Raw genomic sequence first — 26,972 nt, 5'->3', positions numbered from 1 at the left:
TAGGCAAGCGCTCTACCACTGAGCTAAATCCCCAACCCCTCCATTCTATACTCAATCAGTTCTGTTCCTTTAGAGATCCCTTATGCATAGACTCAGGAACACAGATTCAGGTCCCCCCAAGTAACCTGCTCCACCTTGGAGACCGATTCATGAAGTCTTGATAATTACAGAACAAAGGGAAGTCATAACCCAAAGAAGCTTTCAAATACATTGGTGGGAATGTCATGTAGGTAGGTTACATTGAAGCAGATCTGTTCCTTGTCTCAAGATTCTATCTGAAGACATTCTTAGCCTCCAGGTGTGTGGAAGCGAGTGGTCAGCAGAGCCACACATCCTAAGTTTCATGCCATAGTGTCAGGGCCAAGGCAACCTACGGGGAGTGCCCAGGACTTGCTGCCTGTGAATTTGAAAAAATCCCCCAAGAGGACAAGCTAATATTCATTCCTGTTCCCCGGTTTAAGCCGTGCATGCACCCAGAGGCGTCTGTGAAGAGGATTCTAGAACTTGTGGGCAACAAATACAGTGAGTGGCTCATCAGTGCTGCTCAGTTGTTTGTTGAGAGGATCAATTAAACTTCCCAACACTCTTGTAAGATAGGAAGTTAATGAAGTGGAGGCAGGATCGTCCAACACCAGGAATTTCACAGCTCGGTTCAATTCGCCGCCTGTTCTGCAGGCGGCGCTGGAGGACATAGTGAGGTGAGGTGGGGCGGGACTTCCTGTCTCACGGGAGCATTTCCGGCCCGGTCCGGAAACTAGTTTAGTCTGAGTGGCAATGCTCCAGTAGTTGTGGGTGGCGGCGTTGAGGAGTGGCAGTCCGGCTCATTTGTGTCCCCGGGATCAGGTGAGACTGTTGCCGGGAACCGGTAGGGCCCGGGTGCGGGGATGCTGAGAGCACGTGGCAGGCCACATGGCTCTCGAGACAGGCCGATTCCAGCGCTGAGTCTTATCCTAGATGTTTGCCATGAGGGAGGGCGGTCCGGGAAAACTTGTGAGCAGATTACGGGTCTTCAGTTCCTAGACTCTTAAATTCAGAGCCATCACGCCTCGTCCAGCAGCTCGGCCGGTCGGATGTAAGATTTAATTTTTACTAAAAATGAGGACTGTTTGACAGTTACCGCTTGAAGAGAGTTCCTACTTTAACTCAGACCACGGGCATTTCGGGAGAAGCCTGTATTTGGCCGGGAAAGCTGGAATGGTACGCAGCTCTGGTCCGCCCACAGAGGGGTGGAAGAAAGTCTGCTTGATTGAAGACCGCTCAGCCCTCATTAACATCCCACTTGGTCCTCTCACTCTCCGGTTCATATATTCAGCAGTTGCCTATCTCTGGCATTTTACCTGCCTCAGGACCTCTTGCGCTCACCGGTCATTCGCCCCAGCTCCTCTTCCAAGGTGTGCACAGAGCTATCTCCCTGGCTGTCCCAAGGGAGCACTCCCCTGTGATTGGGAGTGAGCAGCTCTCGTGCAGCTCTGGCGTTAGGCTGCATGCAGATTCTGGTCTTTACCTTCTGCCTTGTAGTGGTCTCCCCTGAGGACACTGTGTGCTCTCTGGGAACCCTGGGGGCACTGTTGAGATTCTTAATGAAGGCGAATGTAACTTTAGATACATTGTCTCCAGGATGGACTTCCCCAGCACCCTGCGTCCTTCGTTGTTTATGGCCGGTCCTCTTGGCATGACTGATGGCCCCGACCTGTCCTTCATGTGCAGCTGGAGAGATGCACTGACCCTGCCAGGGGCCCAGCCACAGAACTGCAGGGTGAGGATGGAAGTGGGGCCCTTTCCTTGGTCTCTTCTTCATTCACTTATCGGAGAAAGAGGTCCCAGCAGATGCTAGTGCTGTGCACCGGCCGCCCTACTATCCAGACAGAATCTCTCAATAGAGGCTGTGGCTCCACTTTCCTTGCTCCCTCTCCCTGGGTTCAGCAACTGTTTATTAGCCAGTGTCTCTGTGTTAGGGTCCTTACAGGCCCAAGAGCCCACCATGAGGAGGTCAGGCAAACCCACCCAAGGGACTGCCAATTATGGTGGGAGACAGTATGCCGATGGGCAGACCCTGTGTAGTATGGCCTTGGCTCTACTAAATCATGGAATGGCAGGGGAAGGGGACAGGATTTCTGCTCTTGGGAAGGGCATCTTCTGCTGCCTTGTATTGAGTGCGTAGAGGGGAGCAGGTCAAAGAGAGGGTGTTGGGGGAGGGGAGTTCTTGGTCCTTGGGACAAGGGAGGCTTGTTGGTACCTACTTGGAACCCATTGAATGACAGGACTCAGAGGAAGTGGCTGAGAAAATTGGAGCTCATTGCATTCTGGGTGGGACAGTCAAGATACAGGTGCTTCCTTTGAAAGCTGCTGTGGATGGAGTTTAGAATACAGACTCTGGAGTTGGTTGCCTGGGTTCAAGTCTATGCCTGTTTTTAGTTGACTGTCACCTAGGGCAAGTGACAGCAGCCTCATGCTTCGGGTTCTACATTAGCAAAGTGACTAGCTTTTTAGATTTGTCACGAGGACTGAGTTGGTTAAGGGCAGGGAGCACACACCTGCCATGTTATTGCTGCCCTGTTTCCCTAGGACCAGACATCGTCCTTTGCCAAGAACCTGCTATGGGAGCCGACAACACCAGGACCCCTGCCCCTGGTGCCTCCTGGCCCTGGTAAGAGTCTCTCTCCTTCTGGGCTCCCTCCAAGGACCTTAGCCATCACATGGACAAGGGGATCCCAGATTCCAGATACCTCCAGGTGTATCTTGTCCCCATTCCCTCTCATGTTCTTCTCTGACTTCCTTCTCCCCTTAGATCCCTGGGACCCTGGTCTGGCAGCTCAGGACTTCCTCTTCCGGGGAGGTCACTACTACCAGTACCAGTCTCGAGTTGTGCTGGATGTCACTGAGCAGGTAAACGGTCTCTGGGTGGGACTGTTTCTCACAGCCTGAGCTATGCTGACTCACACAGCCATTCCCCACAGCTCAGCCGCTTCCTGTGGGACCATGGGGATATAGCTTTCGCACCCCTGGGGAAACTCATGCTGGAGAACTTCAGATTGGAGGGGAACCGGGTAAGGAGCCACCACTGGCGGGGTGTATGGTCAGCCACCTCCCTGGGTGCAAACCTGACAGGCCTTCCCTGCAGGGCTACTCGAAAAAGGTGACCATAGTCAGCGTGAAGAGGCTGCTTCAGGACCTCGGTGGACACCAGCCCTGGGGGCAAGTAGCCAGTGAGAAAGCAGCCACAGACAGACCTGTGGTGGGATGTGGAAGGAGCTGGGACACTGACCAGGTTTTCACCATAGTGGCTTTTCCAGCCCCACACAGTCGTGAGCCATGAGTTCACAAAATCCCCAGCTCCAAGCAGCTTAAGGGAAAAGGGGGTCGGTGAGCCTGAGGCACAGCTACATCCAGGTGTTCAGAATCTCGTCTCACCCACTTACCTCTGACTTAACTCAAGCGACAGTACGATGGCTTCTTATTCCAAAGGAAGAGTCAGGGTCTGAACTACCGCAAATCCTACAAAAGACCTCAGTTGCCCTGACTGGGGACATCTGTGAGCCACTTGCTAGGAGGCACAGAAATATTCAGGGACAGGGTACGGTGTATTCTAGGCAGCTAAGAGAGAGGTTCTCTGCATGTCCTTCACTGTCCCAGTGCTATCCTCTGCTGCTCTGTCCCTAGGTGTCCTTGGGCTTCCCTCAGCCGCCGGCTACGTCGCTTCTCTATCCTTGGGGGTCCCGTCCTAAGCAGGTCCGTGTCATTGCTCATGGGGAGGTTGCTGCATGAAGAGCTGGCCACGAGGTGGGAGCAGTTGCTGATGGATGAGGCCTTCACCGGGGGTGCTTTGGCCTGGCTGCCTGGAAGGACAGCACGGGCTGGACAGCTGGTCTACCCTAGTGGAGGTGCCTTGGACAAGCTGTGTATCCTTTCTCCTTTGGGGTTGGGTGGGGGGGTATCCTGACGCCATCCACACAGTGGGCCAGGGGAAGAGTGAGCTGGGCCACTGGGGTTCACTCTAATCCTTAACCAGGCACTCAGATTTCCAGGAGGTCAGTGTGAATTCAGGTGGCAACCCTCGGGTCTTTGAGGACCCTGGGCACATCCAGCTACGGGGACCTGTACGGCAGGTGGTGACTAGCACTGTCCAGGGAGAAAGTAAGATGTCCTCCCTCCCTCCTTCCCTCCCTCCCTCCCTCCCTCTTCCTTGTCCAACTAGCTACCATCACCCCCTACACACACACTGCAATCCCGACCTCCCTGTCCTCCCCAGCGCTTCTGGCCGTCCGCTCTGACTACCACTGTGCTGTGTGGAAGATTGATAAGCAGGAGCCACCAGCACCCCTGCAGGTGCTGCAGGTGGAGAAGGGAGCCACTGGTATTAGCCTCAGGTAAAGGATGTGGGCTTCCCGGCATGGACAGGGTCTGGGAGAAGGGCTGAGTTGCTGGATGATAACACAGCACCTGTGCCCTGTAGCCCTCACCTGTCAGGAGAGCTGGCCATCTGCAGCCGTTCTGGAACTGTGTGTCTGTGGACCCCACAAGATGGGTAACTCCCCTCTCCCCCAAAACCTTCCACTCCAAAGCAGAACCATGGCCTTCCACTCCATGGCCCTAGTCTTCCTTCTAGCCCAGCCCCTCAACACCTTTGTTCCCCAACCCCCACCAGGCCCACACTCATGGCCTGCCTTCCTCCTCAAGGCTGCAGACAATCTACAAGGACCCTGAGACGCTTGCCTTCCGTGATCCATCTCCCTGGCGCTGGGCAGACTTCACTGCCCATCCCCGGGTGCTGACTGTGGGGGACCGCACGGGTGTGAAAATGGTTGATATTCAGGTATTGGTTGAGGGGGGTGAGGAGAAGCATTAAGCAGGAGACTCATCTCCAGCCCTAAGACACAGGCTAAGTGTGCTGTACTTTGTCTAGGGCCCGCCGGGCTGTGGGCTGCTGCTGTTCCGTGCTGGAGCAGAAGCTGCCTGCCAGAAAGGAGAACGGGTGCTGCTTGCCCAGTACCTCGGGCAGCCGGGTCCCGCCTCCACGTCTCTGCATCTCATCTGCACCCAGGTGAGCGGCAGCCTTCTCGGCCTCTGCCTCTGACTTCACCAGCGCTGCTGCCAGCAGGCCTGATGCACAGCCACAGGAACCAAGGAATGATGGGTGCTCATGACCTCACTAGAGGCAGGCGGACTGGGTCATCTGCAAACCTAGATCTCAGGACCTGGGAGGAAGCAGAGGTTGATTCTAGCTCAGGGCTCCAGTTGGCCCAAGTGCCTACTGTTGGGAGTGCAGGGATGGATGTCAGGGACTTCTAGGAACCCTGCTGCTGCCCAGAAAATACGTTTTAGGTTGGGTCGGCCGCATTGAGGGGGACTTGAAGGCCAATGGAAGTGCCGTCCTCCTGCAGGCTGTGTGGCCTGCCAAGGGTTGTTGGAAGGCTGGTACAACATCCACCATGCTCACTCTCCCTTCTTCCTCAGTTCTCGATCTACCTGATGGATGAGCGCCTCCCCCTGGTGCCAATGCTTAAGTGGGACCATGGCCTGCCATCTGCACCCCTGCTTGCCCGCCTGCTACCCCCAGCTAGTCCTGGCTATCCCCGGCCCCTGCTACTGGGGGGCCAGGGTGGACAGGTTCAGCTGCTTCACATAGCAGGTCAGCCAGGCAGGTGGGGGTAGGGTGGGGTGGGGGCTTATGGAGACATGCTGGTGCTGGCACTGGTATGCCTAGCTCTCTGTCCTTTCTCCAGGAGAGGGGACTTCCATTCCCCAGCTGGCAGGACCTCCTCAGTCTCTGCCCTCCATCACCGACTCCCTCTCTGCCTTTCCCCTGCTGGAACCCAAGAGGCAGCAGCAGCTGCAGGAACGTCTGGAGGCGCCGGTCATAGGTGCGATGGGCAGAGGCCTTGTGGGGCTGCTGTGGGGGGTACTGCCAGGCTCTACAGCTCTTTTCCTTCCCTGTCCAGGTCTGGCCGCTGCCCCACCCTGTGCCTCTGCCCCAGGCCTGTTGCTCTTCCAGCTCTCAGCAGCTGGGGACGTCTTCTACCAGCACCTGCGCGTCCAGCAAACCTCCAGCCTCAGAGAGCCTGACCACCCAGCACCAGAACGCCCTGCATCCAGGGCAGCAGCACCTCCAGTGGACCAGGTATCCACACCCTCTTGGACCTCTCGGGCCAGTGCCCGTTGCAGCCGCTGGCTGGAGGCACTGATGGAGTTGTCCCCCACTAATCCAGTGTGGGCTGCCCCCACCTTCTCCCACCGCCGTTTTCTGGGCCACATGGAGCGGCAGAAGAGCCAGGAGACCCTGGCACAGAAGCTCCGAGCAGCCATGGCCAAGGGGCAGCTCCTGCGGCCTGGAGACCTCGGTACACTCCCCAAGGCAGAGCCACCCCCTGCACCGCAGTGTAGCCAGCAGGATGAGCTCACTGAGCGCTTAACCAAAGCCTGGGAAGGCCGGGCAGCTGCCTGGTGGAAAAGACATCAAGGTCAGACCTCCGGGTCCCAGAGACAATCCAAGCGGCCCAAGCGCCGGACTCAGCTCTCTAGCACCTTCTCCTCGTTCACAAGCTACATGGACTCCCCAGATGCCAGCAGTGCCCCTCACAGCCAAGACCTCTCTAATTCTGAGGCCTGCCCTCAGCCACCCAGGACTCCACCCTCCCAGGAGTTAACGCAGGAGCTGTGGGCCCAAGGTGTGCAGCATGAACGTCGACAGACCCTCCGGGACTACATGGCCAAGCTGCCACTTCAGGACAATCCAGGACCTGTGGCTACACCGCCTTCCCAGACCTCTAGCCGCCAGACCAGGTCTTTCAGGCAGCAAACACCTGTCCTCTCTGGCTCCCATCCTCCCCGGAAGAAGCCACGAATGGGCTTCTGAGTTGGGGAAGCCATGTCTGAGAACCTAGCCTTTATCCTGGAGCTCTGAGCTTACCTATTCCAGGGCAGAGCCTCTACCTCCCAGTGTGCCCATGGGAACTTGAGCAGTTTGGAGCCAGGCTGAAGCAATGGGGAACAAATCTGTTTTGTATATTTGGTGGTAGGTTATTCCTGAGAGCTGGCTGCAGAGAGGGCCAGGAGACCATGCACAGGAACTCCGTGTAGCCATGGCCAAGGGCCAGCCAGCTCTTATAGCCTGGGGATCTGCATATACTCTCCAGGGTAGAGCTACCCCTGCACCTCAGCACAGCAGGGTTGCTAGAAAGGAGGCCATTGTGTCAGCGTTAGCCTCCTGTCCTTGAAGGTACCTCAGCCCAAGTGCCTCCTGACATGGCACATTACGGGTCAGCTGTTGTGGGTCATTTGTGCGACAGTCCACATAGGCTCAATAGGGGTTGACGCTTTGACTCTGGGACTGAATAAACTTGTCCACTGCCTTGAGCCGGATGGTCCTGTGGTCAGAGCAGATGGTGTCTGATGTGTAAAGCCCACTCGCTCTACCTTGGGGACACACACACACTGAATACAGTGGGGTGGGGTTTCTGACGTCATCAGAAGAGAGCCTGACTGGCAGCCCAGTAACATGCTGACCATGCGGGTCTTAAGTGTTTATGTTCTCGGGATCTGTAACCAGGGGAAACCGATGTGTTGGGTACACGGCAGGCACACTGGTGTAGCTGCACAGCACCTGCCATGCAGGGTGCCGGAGCACACCAGCAGGGATACATAGAAGAGGGTGCCCTGCATCCGCTGCACCACTGCTAGGCTAACAGTGTAGACTGCCTTGGGGTTCAGTCCAAGCCAAATTCAATATCTTCCAGGCCTACCCGGGTGCTGGGCTCCTCTGGGTGCAACGAAGACTCTGCTTCATTCTCAGCTCCATCTCCTGAGGAGCAAGGAGAGAACAAATCAGTACTTGGTAAAGCTGCCCTTCTTGCTGAGCGCCGGTCCAGGCCAGCACAGACTCATTATATGCACTTAAGACCCACACAGTCAGCATGTTACTGGGCTGTAGTCATGTGCTCTGATGAGATCAGAAACCCAACCCCACTGTATTGTGTGTGTGTGTATGGATTGTGTGCACGTCCCCTTGTGCAAGGGGAGCACTGGGAACATAAGGCAAAAGCAGGTACCTAAAGTGCACACCCAACCCTTGTGTTTTGTGCTAACTGCCCAGACAGCCTGTGCCTGAACACAGCAGTGAGGTTGTGGATGGTCTGCGGTCCAACCCCTACAGAGCCTCCACAGAGCGTTACCTAGTGGAGTGGCTGCAGGCAGCTGACTGCCTCCATCTTCACTAGACTGGGCAAGTGCGGGGTCACTTGCACAGCTTTGGGGTGGCAGTGGCTGGTTTGACTCTCCCTCTGTCAGCTCATCCTCTCCGAGCTCCTGGATGAGGGGGCGTGAAGATGCTGTGCTGGGGTCTTGACTCTGGGTTTCTAAGTCTGTTGTTGCTGTTGGCATACATATGTCTGCGAAAGGCACCCTGGCTGCCTCTGAGGGGTCTTTGGAGACCGCAAATATGTGTGAGAGGGCGCCTGTGGGGCTTATGGGAGTGCCCTCGAACACGGAGAGGGGCAGCTCCTCCAGCTCCAGGTCACTGTCGTCACTCAAGCTGGAGATGGCCTGGATTTTCCGGATGCCTGTGTCCTGGTGAGAGAACAGGAACTGTGTCTGCTTTTCCTGTGGTCACAATACAGGAAAGCACACGTGGGGTAGAGAAGAAGCAGGCTGCTACAGGATGAACACCTCAGCCTGCTTCACTCACCACACTGCCACACCCACCAACAGCTGGGTTCTAGCCTCTGCCACACCCACCAACACCTGGGCTCTAGCCTCTGCCACACCCACCAACACCTGGGCTCTAGCCTCTGCCACACCCACCGACACCTGGGTTTTAGCCTCTGCCACACCCATCAACACCTGGGTTCTAGCCTCTGCCACACCCATCAACACCTGGGTTCTAGCCTCTGCCACACCCACCAACACCTGGGCTCTAGCCTCTGCCACACCCATCAACACCTGGGTTCTAGCCTCTGCCACACCCATCAACACCTGGGTTCTAGCCTCTGCCACACCCACCAACACCTGGGTTCTAGCCTCTGCCATACCCACCGACACCTGGGTTCTAGCCTCTGCCACCCCCCGACACCTGGGTTCTAGCCTCTGCCACACGACCGACACCTGGGTTCTAGCCTCTGCCACACCCACCAACACCTGGGTTCTAGCCTCTCTGCCACACCCACCAACACCTGGGTTCTAGCCTCTGCCACACCCACCAACACCTGGGTTCTAGCCTCTGCCACACCCACCAGCACCTGGGTTCTAGCCTCTGCCACACCCACCAACACCTGGGTTCTAGCCTCTGCCATACCCACTGACACCTGGGTTCTAGCCTCTGCCACACCCTATAGCCCAGCAACTCTTCAGATTTTGTTCCTGGACAACCTTGGTCCCCACAGGGCCATGGCCAGTGTGCTTATTTGTGGATATGAGACCTCAAGAAGAGGTTCGCTCCAAAGCCTCTGGGTACAGGTCCAACAGTTGCTTGCTGGCTCCTAGTTATGCCCAGGGAGCGGAGTCGGGTGCCTCACCTGGGTGCTCCTTCCCTCTCTAGCTTTAGTAGATGTTTGGGAGGCGCCCATGGGAACACAGCACACGGCACAATGCTCCCAGCCTCTTTCACGCAGCCCCCCAGTAGAACTTGCAAGCCCGAGTCGCTGAAATAAGTCCTTGGTGGGGCCGGAGAGCAGCTGATTTCCCCAGTAAGGTGGAAGTGAGCTGCTCTGCTCAGAAGGGCAGGTCACTTTCAGGAGAGATGGTTCTAAAGGAAAGGCACTGTGGTGTACTCCTGTGAGCCCAGTCCTGGGAGGCTGAGGCAGGTGAGGGCTGCCTCAAGTTGAGGCCATGCTGGGCTTTAGGAAGGGATGCTGACCTTTGTCTGGTCTTCCACAGACACTTCTGTACCATCAACATCTTCCAAGTCAGGCAGGTCCTGAAAGAGTCAGTGACCACATTGTCATCCAAGACGGTGGGAGAAAGTGTCAACAGGAGACAAGGGAACCTCACCAAGGCCCCTCCACAGCTCCCACCCATGCCCACCAGACCTCAGCATGCTCAAAGCTACACTGGCACTTCAAGTGTGGGTAATGGAGGAGGGTTTGCAGGCGAGGACAGTAAGATGGTAACAGCTTCTTCACTGTTCTGTCACAGGGAACCCAAACTCAAAAGTACCTGTTACACATTAGCCTTGTGTACCTCCTGAAAAATCAGAAAACCACACCACCATTTCCTAGATGTGTGGTCTTGGGCAAGTTGCCTAACCTCTGTTTCTCCATTTCTGCTCCGTGATGTTGGGATTATCATACCACCTGTTTCCAAACACTCAGTCCATGCCACGCCTCAAGCAAGGCAGCCTGAGACTCCACATCTTCACTGTGCCACGGTGTCCAGATCTCATTTCAAAGCCTAGGCTTTGGGCAGGCAGAGGGAGCCCCAGCTCACATGGGTGTGCATTGCTTCCCACTGTTACTCCACTGAATTGCAGCTCTTGGGACAATGTGACGGTGTTTGATTTCTCATGCCTTGCATGCAGGGAATACACTGTATTGTCCTCCAAATGGGAGGAGCTTTGGGGAGCAGTAACATAGCTGTAACATTGCTGGAAGGACCCTGGAGAATCACGCCAGCCGATGAGGTGGCCAGAACCACCTACCAGACTGTGGGTGTGAGGCCCAGCAGACTCCAGTGATACACTCTAGGGCTGGCCACAGAACTGCTTTACACTGTAATGTCCCTGGAACCTCTAGTGTTGCTCTCACAACCCAGGTGAGGTAAATGGACCAGCCTCCAAATCTGAGTCTGAGCAGGGTGACTGGGGTTAAGCCTTGTTGGCTGTGCTATTCCTGCTCCCTGGGGGACTCCTGATACAGTGAGGGCCACAAACGTATCACCCCACCCTCAGCGAAGCCCACTGCTCACATCGATGAAAAGCTTCTCCTTGGTCTCCAGGGCAATGGCCTCTGTGTCTTCCGTTCTGGCCCCATCAGTAGCTTCCACTGGAGACATGACCTCTGAAGAAGAGCAGTGAGAAGTTACTGGCCCAGCACTGGTTTCAGATACAAAGGTTAGAGTGTCAAGCTAGCGGTCATTGTGGAAGAACAGACCTTCCGGGAAAGGAAAAGAGAGACAGGAAGAAGCTGGCCCTATTGTGACAAGAGGAGAGTCTTGAGACCGCAGAAGCCACCGATCCCAGAGTAGACAGCCTGACTGACTGCCCGCAGGAAAGGGATGTTCTCAGAACAAGTGCTGGTTCCTAAGCCTGGGAGGCCAGCCCTGGTGGAGGCCTCTCTGTGAGCCTGCATTGCCTGTCCACCAAGTATATGGCCGCCTGCTCTCCAGGGTTAGGGCTGTGACAGTTAACACAGCAAGGCATCCTCAGGAATGATGTGACTTGGAAGTGAAAGCTGAGTAAACCCTCTCCCTCTCTCTTTGATTTTGGTAAGAGTGTTTTACCACAGCAACAAAAAGCAAAGTAGAACACGGTCTCCTTCTAGGACCTGGGGCTCATGGATAGGTTGGCTGGCCAGAGAGTTCCAGAGATCTACCTGTCTGTCTCTCCAGCTCTACATTTTTAATGAGTCTAGCATTTACAATGAAAGCTGCTCTCTGGGCTGTGGAGCCAGAGCAGGTCCTGAGCGCTTGTTTGGTAGCACCATTCCTTTTGTGTCAAAACACACTTGTTGTGTACAAGGTCAGGGGTCATAGCTATGTACGGGGTAGCTATGTACGGGGTCAGGGGCCATATCTGTGTGCAGGGTAGGGGCCACAGCTGTGCAGAGTCAGGGGCCACAGCTGTGCAGAGTCAGGGGCCACAGCTGTGCAGAGTCAGGGGCTGTCCTCTTTGGTCTCAGCTGCCTTACCTTCAGGGGTGACCGCCACAGGTGTCTGGGTGAGAGCCAGGTTCCCGGACAGGTCTGGATCTTCCACTGCCCTATTCCCCACCACCTCAGGCAGCTCCTCTCCTCCTCCTGGCTTCTCTGGAAACAGTTCATCTTTGGCCTCAAAGCTCTCTTTCACAAACAACTCCATCTTCTGCTGGGTTTCCCCCTTGGGAGGCTTTTCCTGAGCCTCTGGGCTAGTGGGGATACTCTTTTCACTCTCTGGCAGAGATGTCTCCCCTAGAGAGGAAAAGTCCAGAGTTGAGGTTGGAGCTCTGCCTAAGGCTGGGCTGGTACAAGGATGAGCTGTTAAGTTGACTAGGGGGGTGGGGGGGTGGGGATTTGGCTCAGTGGTAGAGCGCTTGCCTAGGAAGCGCAAGGCCCTGGGTTCGGTCCCCAGCTCCGAAAAAAAGAACCAAAAAAAAAAAAAAAAAAAGTTGACTGGGGGGTAGTCTTGCTGATAAAGGTCAAAGGTCACAGTGAGGGTGCCTCCAGGGCCACACAGGCTGACAGCTGCTCCCTTGTCCCAGGAAGGATCCAGGAATCTGTGAAAGGCCCTAGCCCTGCCCAACATGTCTGTGCCTGCTACACTACACCACACCACACACACACACACACACACACACACACACACACACACACACACACACACACACAGTGATCATAACATTAAAAAATTAAAAACTCATCCCATGAATTTTGGCTTGGGGTAAGACAGAACTTTCAACATGCTTTGAAGGTGTCCTAGGTGTGCTGTGTCCTCCTGGCAGTCAGAGCCCTCAGCCCCACAACTGTGAGACTACAGGAAACCCTGACTGTGATGCCCTTCCTGAGAGCCAGAAGACGTGTCAGATTCCCTAGGATGGAGTTGTTGATGCTAAGGAGCCCCACGTGGGTGCTGGCCATCGAACCTCGGTCCTCTGGGAGAGCAGCCAGTGCTCAACTGCTGAGCCATCTCTGCAGCGCCTGGGGTCTAATTCTTTATGCAAAACCTGCACACACGCATTTTATTAACATGCACTTCAGTTTTCCTCATTAAATGAGAGAACTGCATGTCCACCAAAGAACCGTTCTCACACTAATTTCTCTGACCCATCTGCAGTAAATGTCTGACCTTTGTATGGTTCCTAGACCATACACCAGGGTCATGTGAAAAGGGTCACACTCTGCAGCTGTGGTCTGGGGCGCACCTCTTTCTCTTGCCTTCTTCCGTTCCTCGGCCCGCCGCTTGATCATGGCCAAGGCTTCCAGGCTGTCTGTTATCTTCTTGTGTTCCCTGCTCTCCCACTGGTGACGCTCTTCCTTCTCGGCAGCATACCCGCCTCGGGCCCAGGCCTCTGCACACGCCCTGGGGAAGGACAGAGGACAGAACTGGGCGCTGGGTGTGGGCACATGCTGTCCACACCTGAGCCGTGAGCTCCAGGCCAGCCAAGGAGGTGTGAGACCCTGAGAGGCAGGGGAGTGAGGAGAAGGGTACAGAAGGATATTGAATGGAATTAACTCTTTTAAAGATGTGTTTATGTTTCATTTTATGCATATGTATGTATACCATGAAAATGCAGGTGACATCAGAATCCAGAAGAGGGCTCCTCCTGGAGCTGGAGTTACAGGTAGTTATAAGCTGTGTTGGGAACCCAACCAGAGTGGTTTGCAAGAACAGCAAATGTTCTCAACCTCTGAGCCATCTCTCTATCAGGTTCCCTACAACTTGTAAATGTTAAAAGAAAATTACAAACTTATGCTGTCTGGCCAACGTGTTCGTTCCTTGGCCTTGTGCCTGTCTATACACATGTGTGCAGATGCACATGTGAATTCGTGCATGGAGGCCAGGGCATGACCTTGGTGTCTTTCCTCTTCAGGCACCATCCACCTGTTTTTAGGCAGGGTCTCTCCCTGGGACCTGAAGCCCTCAAGTAGACTAGGCTGGTTGGCCAGGGTATTCCAGGAACACTGTCTCCACCTCTCCAGAACTCGGGTGGCAGGGCCTGCCACAGTGCCCAGCTCTTCATGTGGGTTCTGGGGCCAAATTTAACTTCTGACGCTTATGAGGGAAGCACTTTACTACTAACTGAGCCATCTCCTCAGCCCCTCAGCTCACTCATTTCTTCAGTCAAGAAGCTGGAGATGGTCCAGTGGCTCAGTGGTTAAGAGCGCTTGCTGCCCTTGTAGAATTCAGCACCCCCATTGGGTGGTTCCCAAATGCCTGGAACTCCAGCTCCAGGGATCGAATGCCCTCTTCTGCCTCACCAGGCAGCTGTGTATACATGGTGCACACACACAGACACACACACACAGACACACATACACACACACACACACAGACAGACACACACAGACACACACACACACAGACAGACACACACACAGACACACACACACACACACACACAAGTAAATCTTTAAAAAAAAATGTTAGAATTCACTTACTAATCTTATGTCAACTTTGTTCCATCAGTTTTAACAAGTGTCCCCAAGGATGCGAGGTGTTCATACCGGGAAACTGCTTTTCCTTCACCCAAAACTGCTTCTTTCGAAAAGTACACTATGGTTTTAATGAGCAGAGGCACAAAGCCAGCATTTCCCAAAGAACAGGGGACAACAGGCAGTGCATAAGGAAAACCTGGCCCCCAGGGAGGTGCCAGTCACAAGCCTGACAAGCCTGCACCTTGCCTCCCACAGAGAGAATAAAAATGTGACTTTGGCAAGGATGAGAAAACTCAGATCCTCTCACAAAGCTGAAGAGAAAAGAAGACAGTGAGGCCGCTTAGGGAAACCACTGTGGCTCCTCAGAGGCCCAGCATGAAGTTGCCGGCGGGCCTATCACTTCTATTCCCATCTACCTATCCGAGGGGAGCAAAGCCAAGCCCACACAGGAATGTGCATGCAAATGCCCCCTGAAGCATTATTCACAAGATTTAAAACAAAAACAAACAAACAAACTGAAGACAAGAGCCAGTGAGATGCCTCAGCAGGGAAAGGAGTTTGCTCCTGAGCCTGATGACCTGAGGTCAGTGTTCAGTCCCCAGGATCTGCACAGTGAGAGCTGACCTCTTCTGGGAGCAGGTAGGCCATGATACACATGCACACACACACACCCGCGTACACACACACACACACACACACACACACACACACACACACACACACACACACAGAGTAATTATAAAACAGTAAAGATTTGGAGCTGGAGAGATGGCTCAGCAGTTAAGAGCACTGACTGCTCTTCCAGAGGTCCTGAGTTCAGTTCCCAGCAACCACATGGTGGCTCGCAACCATCTGTAATGGGATCTGATGGCCTCTTCTGGTGTGTCTGAAGACAGCGACACTGTACTGGTGTGTATAAAATAATAAATAAGTAGATCTTTAAATAATAATAAAAAAAAAGACTCTGTGGGCAAGCACCCATTCCAGTGGTGGGCAGTGAAGGTGCCATTAATGGGTCCGACAGGATTTACAGATGTGAGAGAATGCTCAGAAATCAGGAAACCTGAAAGTCAAACGAGTGTGCTTGACAACAAGCAATCAAATGCACCCGGCCCTGGTCTTTTCTTACCTGTCCTTGGGGAAAACCGGCCTGTCGTCCAGATAAGTCAAGTGCTTCAGTCGGACAGTGACCGTCCTGCGGTAGTTAGGGATGTGTTTGGTCACTGGGTTTCCCATCAGGTTCAGCACACGCTACAAAGCAACATGCAGGGCCAAACTGATTATCAAAGCCAGCCAATCAGGGCCTGTGGGTAAGGGCACTCGCTGCCAAGGCTGACGACCTCAGTTCAATCCCCAGAACTGACAGGGTAGAAGGAGAGAACCAACTCCTGAACATTGTCCTGTCACCTCTACATGCATTCCCTGCCCAATATATACACACACATAAACACAACATGCAACACACACACACACACACACACACACACACACACACACCCCACAGTGTTTGTAATGATAAAACCCAAGATCATCATATCATGTGCCCTCAGAATAACACCTCAATTAATTTCCCTGAGGAAAACAAAGTCCCATGTGCTGGTGTGGAGACAGGACCATGAGGGGCTCTCCTGTGCTGGGCACTGGAGCTGCACAGACTGCTCAGCCGCCCTCTTTTCTACTGGGAAGGTTCCGCCGGAGCTGCACTGGAGAGCATCCCCAAAGCCCTCCTCAGCTCAGTGCTTCTGTTAGCTTCATTCGTTTCCCAACCTCTCTTCCTGAAGCACACTTCGATCTAATGGTTTCTGGTTCTTCCTGCCTGAGACACATTGCAAGAAAATATTTGAAGGGCAACAGATAAGAATCAAAGCCTGAGGGAGGACTGGCTTAGTTAGCTCCTTGAGACCTTGTCTCTAAACATAGAAACATTAACAAAACACACAAAGAGGCACGGCTGGGTTGGATGTACAGGGCGCTGGAGAGGACTTGCCCACTGGGTGCCAGATCCCCTGGGGGTCAGAATACAGTAAGGAAATTGACCCAGCAATGGCAGTGCCCCTCTCCCCTGGCCAGATGTGTACCTTCTGATCTCTGCCTGAGGAAGCTCAGTGGGCTAATAAGAATCATTTTGCGGGCTGGAGAGATGGCTCAGCGGTTAAAAGCACTGACTGCTCTTCCAGAGGTCCTGAGTTCAATTCCCAGCAACCACATGGTGGCTCACAACCATCTGTAATGAGATCCGATGCCCTCTTCTGGTGTGTCTGAGGACAGCTGCAGTGTACTTAAATATAATAAATAAATCTTAAAAAAAAAAAAGAATCATTTTGCAGTCTGTTTGCCTGATCACGTCAGATATTTTCATATCTACACTGGCTTATACTGCTGGGGAAATATATTCATATTAGATGCAAATGAATTAGCTTTGAACTTGCCATGCGTTTCAGTATCCCATTATTGTGAACACACACCGTGACCATGCAACTCTTATAAAGAAGAGCATTTAACTTGGGCTCGCTTATAATCTCAGAGGTTTCGTCCATTGTCACTATGGCATCATGCAGGCAGACATGGTGCTGGAGAGTTCTACATCTGGATAGAGACACTGGGCCCGACATGAGCATTTGAAACCCCAAAGCCCACCAACGAAACCAAGGCTACTCCAAGAAGGCCACACCTGCTAGTCCCTGTGAAGCAGTGCCACTCCCTAATGATCAATCACTCAAATACACCCGCCTGTGGGAGCCCAGCAAGGTTCACAACAGGAAGCAGAAGTATTCCAGATGTAGGACTGCATTGTACCGGGGAAGGGGTTGGAGGATACAGCATCCCAAAAAATGATCAGGTGACCAGTTTTAACTGGTGTCAGGGTGCACCTATGTTCCCAGCACTTGAAACACAAAGTCAGGAGAAGTCAAGGTCATTCTCCCCAACACAGAGAGTTTAAGGCCAGTCTCAGCTACACGAAACTCATCTCAAAACCCAAATCCAAAACAGCAGCCTCCAGTGCTAGCAGAGTGATCAGGATGAAGCTAGGGCTACATGAGATTGGCATCCAGTTATGCAGCGTTCACTGGTACCTGGGGTGTGAGAGATTCCATCCAGAAAAGTTATGTGGAGCTGAAGAAGGTGCACGCTGGCCTGCCCATTCTAATCTGAGAACGTTTGGAGGTGCAGCCCAAGCTCTGGCCCCACTACACTTTCAGCCAAGAGAAGAATGTGTCTCTGAAAATCTGAGCACTGATGAGGTGACTGGAACCATGGAGAATGTGGTAAGTGACAAAGCCTGAAGTGTCTTCACAGAGGACAGTGGCAAGAGCACATGGAACCCGGCTCTATTGGACTGAAGATGGTGTGGGGAAACATGCTCTTCTGTTCCTCAGAAAGCTTATGCTGTCCAGCATTGCTTCGGAAAAACAACAACAAGATTGAAGTGTCCTTGTTGTCCCATTTCCCCTCTGCCAGCCCCCAGTTTTCCTCCTCAGTACCTCAGAATGTGATTATATTTGCAGACATGATCATTGACAAGGTAACAGAGGGAGGTTGTTAGGCCCCAACTGCCTGACTGGCATCCTTGTAAGAGGAGACGGTGTGTAAAGAACAGAGAGAGAGAGAGAGAGAGAGAGAGAGAGAGAGAGAAGAATGAAGGCAAAGACTGACTTAGACCTGACACTACAGTGATACAAACAGAGCAAAGCCTCATAGGTTCTAGCAGAAGTGGTGAGGATCTCAACACACTCTGTGAAATGACCAGAACCTGTTCTGTCCAGGCGTGTGTGTGTGTGTGTGTGTGTGTGTGTGTGTGTGTGTGTGTGTGTGTGTGTGTGTAAAAGAGATTTAGTAGATACTTCCTAGGAACTATCAAATATAGCCACTGCGATGTTTTAAATAGAAGGAAACTTCCTCCCAGGTGTCATCTACCATTTGAGAAACTAAGTTAAAAGCACTGTTCTGCAGCTTTTTCTCCCAGCTTGAAATATCCCCACAGGGGATACAGATGGGGCTCAAAAGACCGAAGGAAACATAAAGGCACAAGAAGTAAACAAAACTAAAACTCCTAAGTCTCAGAAAGCTGAAACTTAAAGGGCACAGGTCTTGGCTGTCTCCTGAGGTTGTGTGGAAGATCCTCAGGCCCAGCTGAGAGTGGCCTGCAAGCCATCGGGGAAAGCAGCTCTCAGGAGTGTCACCATGCTGCCCAGCGATACAGGCTTTGAGTCACCCATGCTCCTGTAGGCAACCCCACTAAACTAGGGTTTACTAGGATTTAAGTGGAGTCTGCTCTCTGATTGACAGTGCCCCATTAAGGACATCCAGATAGTTGTTCAAGTCCTCCCGGGGGTAAAAGTCACACAACTATTAAAAGGGAAAAGGAAGGGACAGAGGGAGGGAGGGAGGGGAAGGGAAAGGAGGAGGGTGATGTTTCTGAAGCATAGCCTGAAGCACGTGGTCTGTGGCATGTACTTACCAGACAGGGCATGGTCTCAAGCACGCTCAGGATCTCGGGGTCACTCAGCGAGTTGTGGGAGAGGTCGAGGACACAGAGTTGCAGACACTCCCTGAGGTGCTCAATGTCTGCCACCGTCTCCAGGCGGTTGTGGGCCATTTGCAGCGTGTTCAGGACCGGGAGACAGGCTGGAGGGGAGGCAGCACAGGTGAGCATGTGTGGCACCTGCTCCCAGCCCACACACTCTCAGCTGGGACGCGGCGGAGCAGGGCTGCTAAGCTTACAGAGGTTCTCAATGGTCTTGATGTAGTTGTTGCTCAGGTTGAGGGCGTCCAGCTTCTGGAGCGGCTCCAGGTTTTCGATCTTGTGCAACAGGTTCACTTGCAGGAAGAGGCAGCGCAGCTCGCTCTGGGCCTGCAAATTCTCGATCCTCTGGATGCCGTTGCACTCCAGCCAGAGGCAGCGCAGGCCCGTGTACTCCTCCAGGTTCTCAATGCGGTCAAAGCCTGGCAGGGAGGGGCTGGTGAGGCTCCGGTCTCTGCAATTCTCATGTTGGAGAACATTACCACCAGGGTGTTAAGCTTAGAAGGAGCCTTGTGTGGGTGGGGGTGTCCGTGGGAGGAGTTTATGACGGTGAGGCCTGCGCAATGAGAGACTGCCTGGCAGAGTGGCACACAACAATGATCTCAGCTCCCTTGGAGGCTATGTCAAGAGGATCACAAGTTCAAGACCACCTTGGGCTGTAGACTGAGGTCACAGAGAGAAGTCTCCATCCATGACTTTTTTTTTGAGTCTGGGTGTCTCTATGTCAGTGGTTCTAAACCTTCCTAATGCTGAGACCCTTTAACACAGTTCCTCATGTTGTGGTGACCCCCCAACCATAAAATTATTTTCTTGCTACTCCATAAGTTATAATTTTGCTACCTTATGAATTGTAAATTAAATACATGTGTTTTCCAATGGTCTTGGTCTACCTCTGTGAAAGGGTCACTTGACACTCCCGAATGGATTGAGAACCATTGCTGCATGTAGTCCTGGCTATTCTGGAACTTGCTATGTAGACCAGGCTGGCCTAGAATTCAGGGAAATCTGACTACCTCTGCCTCCCAAGTGCTGGGATTAAAGGCATGTGCCAGCATGCACAGCTAGTAACAGCTTTTCTCTGCAAAGCCACCCGCTCCCCATTTTTTTACTTCTAGCATGGGAGACTGAGCCCAAGGCCTCATGCCTGGTGTGAACCACATCTAAGCCTTCTTATCTTCACTGCTGAGCTAGTCTTTGTGCCTCTGTGTGTCTTGTTCCTGCTCTCTGACATTGGTCTCTCTTTCTCTGGCCCACCTTCCAGTTCTGACCCACGCTGCCCCCCACTAGGAAAAGCCCCTCTGCTCCCTCAGTCCCTCCAGCAGCAGTCTCCTCAGCCTCTCTCTTTTGTTCCTGCCACCTACCAGCAGCTGGGGTCCCTGTGACATCCTTATCACTAAGTCCTGCTGTTAATCTTTTCTCTCCTTGACCTCTCAAAGGTCTCTGCCCCCATTTTCCCATTCTGACCTTGCACCAACCCCCCCAACCTTATCACAGGCCCTTGTGTTGATACAAAAAGAAGAGGGTGGCCCTGAGATGACAGATAAGGCAGAAACCTGGCATGTGTCACTTCTGGTATTGGGATCCCTATTCCCATCTTGTTCTTTCTCTTGGCAGCTTGCACTAGGTTGAGCTAGCAGTCAGTGAGAGGCTTGCATGGTGGGGAACTGAGGCTGTAGCTCATGGCTGCTTTCCACCCTCAGCCCAGAGTTCAGGTAATTGAGGGCACTTGGCAATCTCACCATACCTCAAGAGGGACCCCAAGCCAGAACTACCCAGCTAATCACCCACAGACCACCATCGTTCTTCAGAACCTATGTGAGATAGAGTGTTGGAAGTTGCCGCATTTCAGGGTGACTTATTAGCTAGTGACATACAACTAAGTTATATGTCCTTCTCAGTCTAAATCCACTTCAGCCTGACATACTGGCTCCTCTCCCTCCCTCTCCCTCAGTCTCTGCCCCCCAGGATCTGTTGTTCTAACCACGGCTATGCTCAGATGCCAGTTGGGGATTTCAGAGAGGGTAGAAGTGAGGAGACAGGTAGAGCGTCCTTCCAAACTCTAAGGCCTGAGTACTCCTGAGCCTGGTGTGCCTCCCTGCACAGCATTCTCCTCCCTGTGGCTGCCCACTCAGGCCCGTGCCACCTTACAGGACTCCTAAACCATCCTTGCTACATCCACCTCTGGATTCTCAGCACCGAGAAAGTCCCATGCATGGAAGGCTCTCGGGAAAGATGTCCTAAATAAATCCACAGACAAATAGATGAGAGACAAGAGCAGGTCAGCCTTCACTCTGCGCCCCAACAGAGAGCCAGAGATCCTGGTCATCACTGGTCAGAATGGTCCTAGCTCAGCTGCAGATGTGGGGCTGGACACCAAGCCCAAGTCCCCAGGATGCCATCCTCAGTACCTCTGCACTCAGAGAGGACCAAAGACTCTCATCCCCTGTCTTCTAACTTAATTGTCTGTCCTTCACAATACACCTATCCCAAGTCCATGGTTCACAACTGCACCTACTGCTATAAAACAAATGTCCAGTCCTGAGGCAGCTGTGCTGACTGGAGCCTGAACTGCCAGCATGTAGGAGACTGAGGCAAGGCCACAAGTTCAAGACTAGCATGGCCATTATAACAAACTCCTACTTGCACCTCCCCCCACCCCACACACACAGAGACAGAGACAGAGACAGAGACAGACAGGGACAGAGAGACAAAGAGATTGTGATTAAATTAACTAGTTATGTGCCTTGTGGCACAGGCCTGGAATCCCTGCTACTTGGTTGAGTGAGGCAGGAGGGTGAGGTGAGAAGTGAGTTCAAGGCCAGCCAGGGCAATCTGGTGAGCCTTCAAAATACAAAGGGGAAGGCGGGCCAGCTGGGGTGCTATCTAGGGCAGTGCACTTGCTTGGCATGTTTGAGGCTCTGGGTTCCATCTCCTATTTTGCAAGGAAAAAAAAAATCAAGCAACCGAGGAAGGTGGGGCAGCTCCTCTGTACTCCGACGGCCCCTCTGGGACCTGGGTCAAGACCAGGTCACTGGCGTAGTGTCTGAGCATAAAGATGACCCCTGCAAGCCACCGACTCCCTCTCTGCCAGACACTGGTTAGGGGCTCGCCTGGGACTCACCCTTAAAGTGCAAATACAGGGTGTCGTTCAGGGCCGGGGTGACGTACAGCTTGTGCTGCTTACAGAGCTTTTGGAGGAACTGCTTCGTCATCCTGAGAAAGCAAAACACAAGATGCTCACTTCAGCCTGCCCTCTGTGGAAAACAGTTCAAGGTTTGCATTCGGTTCGCTTTGGTTTGGAGACAGGGTCTCGTTCAGGAGCCCAGGTCAGCCCAGGTCAGCTGGGAACTCACTAGGGAACCCAGGCTGGCCTCCAGCTTGTGGTTCTCTTGCCTCTGCCATGGCTGGGATTGCTACCGTGAGCCATGGCGCCTGCTCAGGCTCTTTCCTACGTGCATTCTGTCTAAAGTTCTGAATCTGAAGTCTCACATTAGGTCTCCTCCTTCTCCCATTTCCTTTGGTCTGACTGTGTGTGTTTGTGTGTGTGTGTGTGTGTGTGTGTGTGTGTGTGTGTGCAAGGTCACACGGAGGCCAGAGGTGACATCAGCCGCCTTCCTCTGTCATATCTGCCATAGCTTTTGAACTATGAACTATGAACTATGAACTCACTCTCTCTGAACCTGGAGACTACTGATTCGGGTAGACTGGCTGCTGAGTGAGGCCCAGGCCTCCCGCCTGGCTCAGCCTTCCCTCTATTACAGATGTAGAGAGAGGTGCCTGGGTGTTTGCATGGGCACTGGGGATTCTGATTTAAGTCCTTATCCACACATCCCAGCACCCTCTCCTCCTTTATTTTTTTTATAGCTCTTAGGACTTCACCCAATATCGTTGCTTTCAGCATTTTAAAAAGCCTGCCCTGTCTGGCTAATGGAAACACTTGGAGCAGTGTCATCAGCAAGACTGGTGTGAGTCAGGCACGGTACCTGCACCTCTGTCTGCTTCTTTTAATCTGCACTGGTGCTGTGCTTGCCTGCAGTCTGTGTGAGGGTAATGGATCCCCTGGAAATGGAGCACAGACAGCAGTGAGCTTCCATGTTGGTGCTGGGAATTGAACCAGGGTCCTGTGGAACAGCAGCCGCGGCTCTTAATCACTGAGCCATCTCTCCAGCCCCAGTGGTGCACAATTGTAATGCCAACACCCAGGAGACTGAGGCAGGAGGTTCACGAGGTCGAAGTCCAGCCTGGGCTATAGAGTGAGACCCTGTCTGTCTCAATATAGGGGCAGGGGAGATGACAAGATGGCTCAGTGGGTGAAATCAGAGCCTGAAGACTGAGCTTGACCCCTGGACTCTGCAGATTGTCTCCTGACCTCTATGTGTGTGCCATGGTGCATGTCTGTGCGCGCTTGTTCTCGTATTCTTCCCTGACATTAGTGATGAATGCATTTTCCCAAAACAGAACTAGGGTCCATGTGGCGACATGATAAGATGGCTCAGTGGTTAAGAGTGTTTGCTGCTCTTGCAGAGGGCATGAGACGAGGTCCCAGTACTCACTTCAGGCAGCTCCCAGACACTTGTAATTCTAGCTCTGGGGATCCCAACACTCTCTTTTGGTCTCCATGGCTATCTGCATACACATGCACACATAAGTAAATACAACTAACACACACTCCTCCTCCTCCTCCTCCCCCCTCTTCTCCTCCTCCTCTTACTCTTAAGGGGCTACTGCTGTTTCTCTCCTGCTCTGGGCAGGATCCTCAGACACTGTCTGCCCAAGAGGCTGAGTGGCTACTACTGTGTGCCTCTCTTGGCAGCTTGCTTGATGTTCTGCACAACACACCTGGGGCCCCGATCATCTCTGTCATCTCTCGAGTGGGTAAAGAGGCCATCTGACCCATTGTCACCGCTCGGTTGCTGCTGACTTTGGCAGGATGTTGAACAAGGACCCACACATGTTTCCTTGGTCTCATTAATTTCTGTAAAATAAAAACGTGTCAGTCTGTAAAGATCAAAAAATTCAAGGACAGGTATGGTAATTCCAGTACCCAGGAGGGCTGAGGAAGGAGAATCTCCTCTCCATTGGGTTTTGGATTTGATGTCAGCCTGGGCTACATAGTGAGACACCAAAATAAAGCGAAAAACAAACCTGGGCTCTCGTGTTTTTGATTTTTGTAAATGGGAACTTGTGCTTTTGTGGAACTAGTTTTCATACCCACGTATGTTCCTGAGAATGACCCCTACTGATGGATGGAGCTGCTGGCGCACTGCTTTCAAGTCAGGAGAAGAACTCTTTGGGTTCTGCAAACAATCCCTTAAAGACAGTCGCATCCCTAAAAGATTATAGCTGTTACAAACAACACAGAGTGAACATCTCTGTCCACATTTTATGCTCTCCTGTGCAGTTTTTAGAGAGGATCAGCCTAAAACTGACATTTACAAAGTCATTAAGAATGTTGTAATGGCGGCTGGAGAGATGGCTCAGTGGTTAAGAGCCCTGACTATTCTTCCAGAGGTCCTGAGTTCAATTCCCAACAACCACATGGTGGCTCACAACCATCTGTAAAGAGATCCGATGCCCTCTTCTGGTGTGTCTGAAGACAGCTACAGTGTACTTATATATAATAAATGAATAAATCTAAAAAAAAAAAAAAAAGAACGTTGTAATGGAGAGATGATGGAGACATGGCTTAATCATTAAGAGTGCATGTTACTCTCCCAGAGAACCAGAGAATTTAGTTCTCAGCACCTACGAGGCAGCTCACGACTGCCTCTAACTCCCCATAACTCCACTTCCAGGTGATCTGATACCTTCTTCTGGCCTCCTTGGGCAACCACACACATCATAGAAACCAGACCCTCAGAAAACAGGAAGCTAAGTAGAGTTGTGCTTAAAGACAATTCTAGTTTAGAAGTGTCTGTTAAAAATCTGCTCAACAGGGCTGGAGAGATGGCTCAGAGGTTAAGAGCCCTGACTGCTCTTCCAGAGGTCCTGAGTTCAATTCCCAGCAACCACATGGTGGCTCACAACCACCTATAATCAGGTCTGGTGCCCTCTTCTGGCCTGTAGTTGCATACATGCAGGCAGAAAGCTGTATGATGTATACATAATAAATAAATAAATTAAAAAAAAATCTGCTCAACAGAACAGGAGTGCATCAAGCCCGTGTCTCTTACCAGGGACAGCATGGCACCACTGGACAGGGGGAGTGACCGTGACTGAGAGCTACCCAGAAGGGCAGCTCTGGGACAGGACAGGATCTCTGTCTCTCCCCACTTTGGTTTAGATTGCTGTGACTTAGTCTGCTGTGTAAATCCTCCCATTTGGGGCTGGAGAGATGGCTCAGTGGTTAAGAGCACTGACTGCTCTTCCAGAGGTCATGAGTTCAATTCCCAGCAACCACATGGTGGCTCACAACCATCTGTAATGCGATCTGGTGCCCTCTTCTGCTTTTTTTTTTTTTCTTTTCTTTTCTTCCGGAGCTGGGGACCAAACCCAGGGCCTGGTGCCCTCTTCTGGCCTGCAGTCACATATGCAGGCAGAATGCTGTACATAAAATAAATAAAATAAATCTTTTTAAAAAAAAAATCCTCCCATTTGCTGGATGGGAGCACCTATGGTTTCCCCATCTGTAAACATGTTGTTCAAAGTGTAACTTAGGGATGGCAACATAAAAACAACTCAGAGATAAAAGCACACACAAGAACTCCCTGTGACAGTTCAAAACTGTGTAAAAGAAGCAAGCTTTGTTCTGGGCTGGTCTCTCCTTGGATGTTAGAAACCTATGAACACTACTATGAGAGACATTTTCCTTATTATTTATTCCATGGGTGTTTGGAGTATATTCTCACCGGGGTGGGGCCTTAATCTGATGCTTTGGCAGACTTTATGTGAAATGTTTTATCTCCTTAACTAAAAATAGGATAAAATACTAATCATTTTCAGGTCATGGGTGTGTGATATACTGCCTTGTTCTTTGGTCTTTTCCCCCTCAAAGCTGAGTGTGAAAAGTGCCACTGGTCCACCAGGGGCAGCAGAGTGTGATGGCTCATTCCTGTGATCACAGCATTCAGAAGGATGAAGCAGGAGGTCCACCAGTTTAGGGCTAGCCTGGGCTACACAGGAAATTCCAAATTACATCTCCAAAACAAAACCCCAACTCCCTAAAGGAAAAAAAAACCGACAAAAAGAAATATCTTTGTTAGTAGAAAAACAAGCACTTTAGACATATTTAAAGATGTTAATTTAAAAAAATGGTCTATTGAAAAGCACATAATTTAAAAACTACCAGAATGTATGTGCACACGTGGATGTGGAAATCAGGGTCCAACTTTGGGAGTCAGTTCCTGCCTTCCTTCTGTATGGTTAAGGCAAGATCTCTCATTTCTCTGTGCACTGCATACTTCTACTACCTGTGAGCTTCTGAGCAATTCTGTCCACTCCTCCTGTCTCCCTTTAGCAATGTTGCGGTGCAGATCCTAACCATTGCATTTATGTATTTCTGGGATTCAAACTCAGGTTATGAGGCCTGTGTTGCAAGCACTTTTACCCAGCAAGGCACCTCAAGAAGCTTCAGACAAATGTAACTTCAAGAACTGACGAGCTCTTCTCTGTATTTGTGGGGGTTTGTTGGATGACACTGAGCACTGTTTGGGGACCGTGTCTTACACTCTTTGCAAACAATTCCCAGGCACAGGAGAGAGCTGATGGATACTCATGGAATAGATAATGGGTGCTCTATATGTACTGGATTGATCATATTAAGAAATAGTGAACGGGTGGGCATATATGTGGGGTGCTGGCTGATCCATGACTGTGTGGATGGGCATGTGTGAGCAGGTTGGCTAGCTGTTCTTGTAGCTGTATGAGTGGGTATGTGTGAGGGGTGCTGGTTGCTCCCAGCTGAGTGAATGGGCATGTGTGAGGGACACAAGCCCTCGCTCCCTAGGCTCCCCGGCTCTATGGCACCTTCTTTGCGGACCCCTGGGCCTGCGTCGCCGTGATCGCCTGCGGACTCCTCCAGACTGGGCTCCGCCGCGCTGTCCACCGGCGGCTCTGAGGCTTCGGGGTGCATGCTGCTCGCTCCTTGCCCCGCCACTCCGCTCCAGTACTACAGTCCGCGTCGTTGGCTGTCCAACGCTTCCCCGGTCGCCGCGGCAACCAGCGCGCACGCGCAG

At 52.3% G+C, this 26,972-nt stretch overlaps 2 protein-coding genes and 1 pseudogene across 3 annotated transcripts; 2 read left to right on the top strand and 1 right to left on the bottom strand.

Annotated features, from left to right (window-relative positions):
• Positions 1–747: 747 nt before the first annotated feature.
• On the top strand, positions 748–7,359 carry Taf1c (TATA-box binding protein associated factor, RNA polymerase I subunit C). Of its 2 annotated transcripts, XM_032887857.1 has the most exons (15): positions 748–843; positions 1,618–1,756; positions 2,566–2,647; positions 2,789–2,886; positions 2,958–3,047; positions 3,122–3,195; positions 3,661–3,899; positions 4,018–4,134; positions 4,250–4,367; positions 4,454–4,525; positions 4,678–4,813; positions 4,904–5,041; positions 5,455–5,629; positions 5,724–5,861; positions 5,940–7,359. In XM_032887857.1, exons 2-15 carry the CDS (start codon positions 1,619–1,621, stop codon positions 6,851–6,853), a joined length of 2,529 nt encoding a protein of 842 aa, XP_032743748.1. In that variant the 5' UTR covers positions 748–843; position 1,618; the 3' UTR covers positions 6,854–7,359. The 2 variants fall into 2 exon arrangements, with proteins under 2 accessions (XP_032743748.1, XP_032743747.1); XM_032887856.1 differs by lacking the exons at positions 748–843; positions 1,618–1,756; positions 2,566–2,647; ... (4 more) ...; positions 4,018–4,134; positions 4,250–4,367 and having other exon boundaries at positions 4,464–4,525; positions 4,646–4,813.
• Positions 7,360–7,491: 132 nt separating this feature from the next.
• Dnaaf1 (dynein axonemal assembly factor 1) lies at positions 7,492–26,869 on the bottom strand. The gene is made up of 12 exons (XM_032887858.1): positions 26,764–26,869; positions 23,638–23,773; positions 21,920–22,011; positions 18,999–19,220; positions 18,736–18,902; positions 15,406–15,527; positions 13,043–13,200; positions 11,835–12,092; positions 10,894–10,985; positions 9,848–9,907; positions 8,169–8,562; positions 7,492–7,798 (listed from the first exon to the last, which is right to left on the bottom strand). The coding sequence occupies exons 1-12, from the start codon at positions 26,867–26,869 to the stop codon at positions 7,704–7,706; spliced, it is 1,902 nt and encodes a 633-aa protein (XP_032743749.1). The 3' UTR covers positions 7,492–7,703.
• On the top strand, positions 17,108–17,560 carry LOC116886579 (annotated as a pseudogene).
• Positions 26,870–26,972: the final 103 nt, after the last annotated feature.

This window comes from Rattus rattus, chromosome 17, assembly GCF_011064425.1.
Source record: "Rattus rattus isolate New Zealand chromosome 17, Rrattus_CSIRO_v1, whole genome shotgun sequence".
NCBI lineage: Eukaryota > Metazoa > Chordata > Mammalia > Rodentia > Muridae > Rattus > Rattus rattus.
This window is presented reverse-complemented; position numbering and strand designations above follow the sequence as displayed.

What these genes read in the sequence shown, in the direction of transcription:
- Taf1c (XM_032887857.1), top strand. Translation starts at nt 1,619, where the DNA reads ATGGACTTCCCCAGCACCCTGCGTCCTTCGTTGTTTATGGCCGGTCCT. An exon ending in TGCTGGATGTCACTGAGCAG is followed by an intron (nt 2,887 to 2,957) that starts GTAAACGGTCTC and finishes CATTCCCCACAG; the next exon opens with CTCAGCCGCTTCCTGTGGGA. An exon ending in AGGTGCCTTGGACAAGCTGT is followed by an intron (nt 3,900 to 4,017) that starts GTATCCTTTCTC and finishes CCAGGCACTCAG; the next exon opens with ATTTCCAGGAGGTCAGTGTG.
- Dnaaf1 (XM_032887858.1), bottom strand. Translation starts at nt 26,869, where the DNA reads ATGCACCCCGAAGCCTCAGAGCCGCCGGTGGACAGCGCGGCGGAGCCC. An exon ending in TTGAGACCATGCCCTGTCTG is followed by an intron (nt 15,528 to 18,735) that starts GTAAGTACATGC and finishes GTTGCTTTGTAG; the next exon opens with CGTGTGCTGAACCTGATGGG. An exon ending in TGTGGCGGTCACCCCTGAAG is followed by an intron (nt 10,986 to 11,834) that starts GTAAGGCAGCTG and finishes GCTCTTCTTCAG; the next exon opens with AGGTCATGTCTCCAGTGGAA.